General features: G+C 41.8%; 1 protein-coding gene across 5 annotated transcripts in view; it reads left to right on the top strand.

Annotated features, from left to right (window-relative positions):
• The first annotated feature begins 5,857 nt into the window (after window positions 1-5,857).
• LOC119389579 (rab GTPase-binding effector protein 1) overlaps window positions 5,858-9,036 on the top strand; it is a 43,266-nt gene continuing 40,087 nt past the window's right edge. For all 5 annotated transcript variants that reach the window (XM_049414484.1, XM_049414483.1, XM_037656916.2 and 2 more), the window contains exon 1: window positions 5,858-6,025. In XM_049414484.1, coding sequence (XP_049270441.1) covers window positions 5,977-6,025 — 49 coding nt within the window. In that variant the 5' untranslated portion in view covers window positions 5,858-5,976. The remainder of the gene's footprint in view (window positions 6,026-9,036) is intronic.

Here is a 9,036-nt window from a genome sequence, read left to right as displayed (position 1 = left end):
TAATTACAATTACTCGTATGACGGAAATGATTCCTTATTGGTGTTCATAGAGCAGAGCGTACAAAAATACGTTACACATAAAGTTATAGCTTTCTTTCCATGCTGTGCGTTGTAGCGGGCTACCAGTCATTTTAGTCTAAGAGAACGTGAAGTTTGATAACTATGATAGCTTTAGTTTCAAGAAAGGAAACCTACCTTAGTTATTTGTTTCACGTATGCACTTATGTCTGTTGATATGAAATCGATTAAGTTCTTTAATCATACAATAAAACTATACTTGTGCAATAAAGTAAACTAATAATATTATTAGCATAAATTATAATAATTATAGCATAATTATAGTCATAGGCGTGCACAGGGTTTCTTATCAGGGGGGGGGAGGTTCAGCGCACCCTCACTAAGTCAATGTATAGGGCAGACTCTGCGCCCCCCAATCTCAGGCAACTAGGGGGGGGGACGACCCCTGCCGTCGTATGTTCAATGTGCGAGTGAAAGCATGAGCGGGCAGCCGACGATCGCGGCTCCAGGGGGGAGGAAGCGCACCGGTCGTCTTCCGTAGCGCGAAAGGCCCGTGGTGGCTCCCGGAGAGGGGCTGTGTGGCTCCGGGCGAATCTGCGTACCTTGAGCTGCTGGGCGCGGTCGCCCTGTCTTGACAGGGATTAGTAGACGGCTCATATACCTTTGTACGTGCTGCGTTCCCACCGCTCAGTTTGCGTTGAAGCATGCCGTATACTTCCTTTTGCTTCTTGTTTTTTCGCGCTGTTCTTTAAGTATGCAACCGTAGCAAGCAGCACAGGTCTTACCCTTCACAGCACGAAGCTCGCTTCGTTCACTGCAGCGGCTGCTGCTAGCCTTGCTTCGTGTAACATTACAATTTGTTGCTATCGTGTTCACTGATAAGCTCTTGCGGCGAAACTGACTTTTTTTTTAATGTCCGAATAAAGTGCATTCGGTTACAACGACAATAATAATTCCTGGTGTTTTACATGCCAAAACCAAGATATGATTACGCGGCACGCCGTAGTAGTGGACTACGGATTAATTTCGACCACTTGGGGTTCTTTAACCTGTACCTAAATCTAAGCCCACGGGTGTTCTTTGCATTTCGCTTCCATCGAAAAGCGGCTTCCATGACCTGGAACCGAACCCACGACCCCGAGCTTTCGCTTGCAACCTAAGAATAAATACTGGAAGTTCCACCGACAAAACCACGGTGCGCTTTCCTTCTCCTCCGAAAGGGGGTCGTACCAGCGTGTTTTCGTTTAAAGCACAAGTACTTTCTCTCTGCAAATGTAAGCACTAGGCATATTGGACAATAAATGTTAGTCTGTCGTGACTAAAACATTACGTTTGGATGTGTACTGATTTAAGAAACTCTGGTAAAATTTGTCCAGGCAATCAAGTTTTGCGTCCAAAATCAGCGACACAAGCATGGCTCTGGACATCAAAATGCGGCTGTCTTCAACAGTCATGTTGATGGTGTCATGGTGATGACCTTTATGAATGGCTCACACCTACTCTGGGGGATTGGCCAAGAAACGAATAATTTATAGGTAAAAGTGATCACATATGAAAATGAATTATAGAAAGTTAGAATATATTAATAATGCTAATTTAAATATTCAGAATCAAAATCGCCCTGATTCAAGTAAGAATTTTTGTACAGCGGAACAGTCATGCTGCATGGTTCATTTTTCTTCTTCGTTTTGCTACTGGGGCAGATCAATGCTACGGCCGCTACATAAAAAAGAAGGTCGTGTTAATGCTCTCCCATAGTAGAATCACGGCCGCTCGATGGATGGATGAATAAACTTTATTTCGTTTCCTCGGAACGCGCCCTAGCACGTTGCGGGTGCGTTGCGGCTTGTTGCGTCGCGCTAAAACACGCGGGCACAAGCGTGAACGCTGTGTTGACAGTTCCGTCCGCGTTGGCGCTAGTAGACGTACAGCCACGAGCATTTAGAACAAAAAAGAGAAAAAAAAAGAGTTGTGGCGTGCGCGAGACGTTGTATCCCGCCATATGTGGGCATGCGGAGGAGCCGCTGTGTTTCATGGTGTCTTGGAACGACAATAAAGGAATTCAACATCGGGTACCACGAATTTCCGTGTGACACTGAATGACGTTAAGAGTCCGTATGATGAAATAAGGTATCGCTGTTTCCGAAGAAAACAGTGCATCCAGAGGAGTGTTGAGGACATGATCGCAAATAATATTTGCCAAGAGTTCGAGGCAACAGGTTCAGCTAGGCAACTCTCGCTGTTTTTTGGGCACTGAACGGGCCGCGCTTTTTTTTTTTATCGAGTGGCAACGGTAGGGTACATCGCACTCTAAATCGTCGAACATTTGTTCTAAACACAATCACTATTAAGTGCTTTATTTTAATAATTAACCATAGAAGAACATTTGTTCTAAACATCAATGTGAAGTCATATGTGACAATTCGTTTATGTCAGTTGGGCAGTTAGTCCTGTGTTAGTCACGTCCTAGTAGACTTGTACGAAACGAGGGGAATTGTTCGAGGAGCTCGTTTTTTTTGTTAAGCACAACTACAGAAACCAACAAACAATTAAGCCAAGGAAATAACAGAGGACATTATTTGTTTTTTTTTAAACTCTAGTGTAGTGATTTTTCACCCAAATTCAAAAGAATTAAATGAAAAATAATCTTTTCCGTCGGTGGGACCTGAACACACAACTTTAGAATTGCAGTAGAGCATCGGATGCATAATTCGAAGGTTGTGGGTTCAGATTCCACTGACGGAAACGGTTATTTTTGGTCCACTTTAATTCTTTTCAATTTAAGTAGAAGATAATTACACTACAGTTAAAAAAAACACACCTAGTAATGTCTCCTATGATGTTGGCTTAAATTGTCTGTTGGTTTCATCCGTCCTGCAGACTTGGACATTCCTGTGAAAACATGTCATGTAAATAGTGCTCATCATTTTGCATATGTTACTGTTCTAGTACCGTCACTGTGCCTCAATTGTTCGTTGAGTCTTGCGTTGGAATAAACTCTTTCTAAACACGAGTGCATAACTCTTTTTTTTTGCATAAGATGGCGACTTCTGTGGAGGTAGCTTATATTTGTTCTTAGGTTGATTGTCGCCGACTGTAATGCTTTGTTCTACACATCGCTTGACTCTTCGTTTTGAAATTTAGCCTTATTGTTGGATATGTCTTCCATAACACTCGTTTTATTTTCTTTGTGTTTGTTCTGAAAAATTTTAGTTGTCAGTGCCAAGTATGACGTACCGTAAAGCCTTTGTCATATCGCGATGACATCTCTCTGCTCAGTTCACTTTGTTGTTGAATACCAAAATTCGATTGAATCGAAGTACGTCTATTTCTTAGAAGGTAAAAAAAAAAAATGTAGCGCGCCGCGCTTACGCAACGTGGTAAAAAAAAAAAGCAAGAAACGGACGGATACACGCGCGTACAGATTCACTGCATTAGTTCACGCAACAATGTATTTCATGCACAATTTATTTCACATATCTGGAGACAAATAGACAGGCTTCACTTAAAAAAAAATTGGTAACACGGTCGAAAGCAACAATTTAATCTGGTATTATACATGTAAGCCCGTTCATAGAAAATGGAAATATAAAAAATGCGTTCCAGTGTATCACAGCTTGAAAGAAAGCGAAGTCGTGCACATATACACGTGTATAGAGTTCCTAGGAAACTCTATGTACACGTGGGCCCTGCATCACTTAAAGGCATTTTTGCACTTTGAACTAGTGTGAAAATGCTTTATGATCGCATCATGCTTAACGTATAGGGTACTTTGAAATATTAAAATTTCATGATGAGCAATGTGGCACATTTCCTGCTTTCAGCTCAGAATGACTCAATCTTGGTTGACTAATTAATACTAATGAATACATCATTAGATACTTCCACGAACATAGTTGAGGACGCGCACTTACAAAAATACATTGAGTTTTTTTTGTGGCCTTCGAACCAATCAACAAGTTCCTCTTGTGTTTATTACTCATACTTACATACTTGCATTGCATGAAGTATTGTGGACTGATGTAATTACACGTTACTAAACAGTGTGTGTTAGCATAGGTTTTACGTTTGGTGGTATATTATTGCTTCCGCTGGCGTTTGTATTTTTTCTTGAACTACATTAGAAAGTTTTATTACCTGTATAATTATTTACTGATAATTTTTGCCAATTGTGCAGCCTGTTCGATCTGTCCATACTATTCATCGCCTGTAACGACTGCCCACATTTTGAGGCTTCGGACGATACTGGCAGTATTTAAAAAAATAAGAATATATGTGCCTGCTTTATTCACATATACATGCGTGTTTTTCCGGAATTTCTCGCAACTCATAAGAATAATTTGTGTTGTTTTACGTGCCAAAACCATGATATGATTATTAGAGACGCCGTAGTGGAGGGCTCCGGAAATTTTCCCCACCTGGGATTCTTTAACGTGCACCTCAATCTAAGTGCACGGAATTTTTCGCAATTCGAGTGAGCCAGAAGCGCGATGGAACGTTTTAAAGAGAGATTCTGACCTTAGTGAGAAACTACACATCTTATTATAAGAAGGAAAGAAAAAAAAAAGATGAATGAATGAAGCAATAAAACAAACACAGGAAGAAACTATGTCAGAGCAGTGTTCTCGAATTCATTGAATGGATGCATTTCATCGAATAATGCGAGGACAAGCACAGAACTTACTTTCAACAAGACAAGACCGAACGCTATCTTCACAAACGGTACAGTGTTGTCTTCAGTGTAACGTTACAGTGGATGGATGGATGGAGGCTATGAGCGTCCCCTTTATAACGGGGCGGTGACACGTCTGCCACCAGGCTCGAAGGAGAAAAAAAGAAAGAAAAAAAAAAGAAAAAAAACTTCATTGTTTCATGTTGTCCTAATACCTTATCTACATTGACTAAATCTATGTTTTTATACCAAAAAACATAAATTCACGGTCCATCTCTCTGCCTCTTAAGGCAGAATGACCTTTTTTCCCCCAATTATTTATTTTTGTACTTTATCTCTACTTTTCTGCCACCAATACTCTAACCGTCTCTTACTTATTTCTATCACGGACGTGTTCAGCTTTCCATTGTTGTCCCTAAAACCCAAGGCTTCATGTTGGCTCGTGCCCACACGTATACCTGGGTGAATATCGCCACATTCAATCAGTACATGTTCCATCGTTTCCTTAGTTCCCCCCCAGCATGTACATTGTTCTTCTTCGTTACTGAATCTCGCTTTATAACTACGCGTTCTAAGGCAGCCCGACCTTGCTTCAAACAGTAAAGCGCTTCCCCTTGAATTATAATAAAACCTTTCCCTCCTTATTTCGTTTTTCCCTTTCGGCAGTTGCTCAGAGCCGGCTTCTTTTCCATCGCTGCCATCCAATAAATCCTCTCCGCCTCTCTGACCTTCCGCTTAATGCTCCTTGTTGCCATATGCCTCACCCCCGTGCCCCGCCCCAAGTGGGAGTTTTCCGGTGATATTGCTTTCAGTGAAATCTGAAATCTAGTTAACTTTTTTTTGGCATCGACACGTCGTCCTCAAATACATACATCACGAGTAATTGTTCGTTTAAAACGAATGGAGGCACTACAAAAAAACGCGCTTTGTGCGCTTTGGCGCGTCGTAAAATACGAAACCGAAACCAATTGTCTCGCTTTTGCCCGCATTACCATGGTTTCGGTAACGCACATATTGCGTATTTGCAAAAAACAACATGCTAAAAAAGTCGACTTAATTACGTGTTGACTTCTTAACGCGATAAACTCCACCAAATCTACGTGATCAGAACCGTAAAGACCGAATCCCGGCAGCCCAGATGGCAGTGAGATCGCGTGTGACTTTTTTTTTTTTTCTTCTGTCACCCATAGAGGACTTCCGCTATGCGGAGTGTGCAACCCGAAAATGAAGTTCCGAAATTTTCTATTGTGAAGTAATCGCAACCCCGTGACACACCTTGCATCACCATGGACGCCAAAGGCATGGACCATCAATCTGAGAACGGAGACACGGAAAGTGAGTTCCCGGTCACGCATCGAAAGGGTGTTTTATCGACGGCCTTAGGCTTAAACCACATTTTGTTGATCGCTCGCGACCCTGCTACATACGACTCGTCACCTCCTCCAAACTTGAGGCGATTCCAAATATCCCGCATTTGGGGGCCTTATCAGATCGTAGAAACTGCGTCAACGACGCTGGCGCTATCCCTTGTCAACTTCTCCGACGGTGCCAACAGAGATGCCGTGTTCCTTTCGACGCGACAGTTCGTAATGATACTTACGGTCGATGGGAGTGATCAGCAGCTGATTGACATGACGTCAACGACATTCTTTTTTTTTTACTGCTCACGAAAACCGAGGGACGTTGTGGGCGTTGGCACAGTGCGCTTTAAGTTCCTGCCTGTCTATCTTCTCTTTGTACTGTTAAGAGCCGGGCAAAAAAAATAAAACGTAAACGTTGGTGTGCTCGCTGTTGTGGCTGTCGTGTCTGTGTGACGGGAAATTTCTCGTACCTCGGTGACGTTTCGCTTTGTAGCTCGCTTCATTGATTCGCGTCCCTGTTTCGCTTTATTTTGCCGCCGTTTTCTCCGCAAACTTTGTTTTTGGCTGTTCGTCACAAGCCAGCATCTCGACAGCTGTGAGCAGTTGCGTTTTAAGACGAGGCTTTCACGAACCGGGCACCTGCCACGCTCCAGCGTTAGTTTCTGCACTACAGTGTTTTGTTCGTTTCCTCCTGACATCGTTACTTTGAGGTCGCGCTAACTAACAGTGGTGAAGGTAAAGACGGCCGAGGAACAATGCTGTTTCACAACCTCGTCGCACATTAGTTTATCAGCACTGACAGCAAGTGCATACCGTGTGTACCGGTACTTTCTGGTCTCTGACCTCCAGCACACATTCCGACAAACGTGTACACTTTTCAGCACATGGCCTTCCGTTCAAGCTTTAATAGTAATTAATCATGCTAGCTGCTTGTAAGCCGTGTTTAAAGAACTGTGTACAGGAAACACGCCCGCACGAAAATTTTAAATGCTTGAATGGCATGCTTCAGGACAATCTTGACACAAGGCTACACACACACAGCTCGAAAGGTGAACTGCTACACAGACCTGGAAGCCTTGTTACTGAGACTGCAATTGAGAAGTAATTAAAGACTCATCATAGCACCTTACCGCAGCCGTAAAAGCTTTCCACTGCAGTAGGACGTGTCCACGGTTTGGAACAGCCAGTTCTTTTCTTTTGCTACTAAAAGGCACTGCAGTGTAGGTATGCCTTTCTCACTCGGATTATTTGGCTGATCCATTTCAGCATCTTATTTTGAACACTAGGCTTTGATGTTTAAGGTTGTGTTCATGAGCCGGCTGCGAAAACATTCTTTGAGCATTTGTGTTGTAAATAAACAAGATAGGCGTAAATATTTAATTCGACAAGTTCCTTTACATAGGTGTACAGCAGCTTTCTGCCATGGTTGCACCTAGTACCCAGCGTAAGCCTAACCACAAACATATTTCTTCTGCTTATATAGAAATCCAAAAGAGCCAATGCAGATAATGCATTGCGGAGACCGTTGTAGAAATGTTAGTTTACAACTTAACGTTTCTGGCACTGGAAGCCATGTTGTGAATAACATAAACAAGCTAGAAGTGCAGCTAAGTCACAATCTGGGACAACGCTTGCATGCTTCTATCAAATCGGAGAGCAAGCTATTTAAGCATGCTCACAGCGGTGTCAAACAACACCATGTGTGCTGCCATTATAGTTAACTAGCCTACACATGTGCTTTGGTTGGAATAGAATACATTAAAGTTATTTTAAAGCAATAAGTTTTTACTATAGTTAGGAGCCTGAACTGCCCATTGCTGTCATCCTGCAAACCCTGCTAGGAAAAAAATGTGCAATGCTGTTGTCTGTCACCATGTATAGCCGTGGCTCTGTTGTCTTCTACAATTACAGCAGTGCTAGTTGAGATGAAAAGTATGTATTGAAGAACTAATTTTTTTTGTTGTTGGTACTGTTACCAAGCTATCATCTGTAATGAAAGTCATGGTATCTGAATGTTGAGCTGATTCACTCATTGTGATGTTTGAAAAGTGTTCACCAAAGTGAATGCATTGAATAGCTAGATGTGCTTGTGAAAAAGGTTGGATGAAGGTTTTCTGCCAAGGCATTTCTATCTTGTTTACATGTGTAGTATTAAGCTGCACTAGTATGTTTTGTCTCATTGCTCTAGGTTTATTGTATGCAGACATGAATGAAAGTGTCATGGCAAAAGGTGAACAAAAGTGTTCGTTTGAGACCAGAACAGCTTTTTTTGTTGTGTCTACAGGAGCAGAGAATATTAAAACTAGTACTGTGCTTTCTATGCCAATCTACTTTTCTTTCTGTGTTTATTGAGAGCTTCAGCTTGTCTCATTATTCTCAGCTCACTGATACAGCAATTTCTGTTTAGGCTAGAGCTAAGTGGCCTTAACTTTACCAGGTTAAGGCAATTGTGATGAGATACTTTAAAAAAAATTTTATTCAGTGCATTTCTCAATGAGTCATGTCATATGACATGTCAGGAATGTCGCTACCATGTAGATTCGTGCATTGCCGAGTAAGATTTATGATACTGGTACTTTTGTTTTATCATATCTCACAAAAATGTGTGCTTGTGATGCCTCTCGGCAAAGACAGGTGTTGTGCTGAAACATAATGTCTACAGTGGCATTGGACATCGTAGAAGTGTACAAGTAGCCTTGAATATAAAACAGCAATCTGTCACACATTTGTTTTGATGGTGACATTCCGTGCAGCATCACTTGTAAAGCATTGTGTAAAGCTATTGTGTAAGAGCAATGACGTTTATGTCTGTAACTATAAAGCAGGCTGCAGTGATGATTAGCACATACCTTACAATTCCTTTCCTTTCTGCTTCCAGCGCGAGTTTTAAAAGCATTTGTTGTTTACTATATTTCTGCATGCCTAACATTTGTTATTAAACCTTGGAAAGAAAAATGATACTTTGCAGGGAATGTATCAGTTAAA

This window comes from Rhipicephalus sanguineus, chromosome 4 (assembly GCF_013339695.2).
Source record: "Rhipicephalus sanguineus isolate Rsan-2018 chromosome 4, BIME_Rsan_1.4, whole genome shotgun sequence".
In the NCBI taxonomy this organism is placed as follows: domain Eukaryota; kingdom Metazoa; phylum Arthropoda; class Arachnida; order Ixodida; family Ixodidae; genus Rhipicephalus; species Rhipicephalus sanguineus.
Note: the sequence above shows the minus strand (reverse complement) of the source record. Positions and strands in the feature narration are given on the sequence as shown.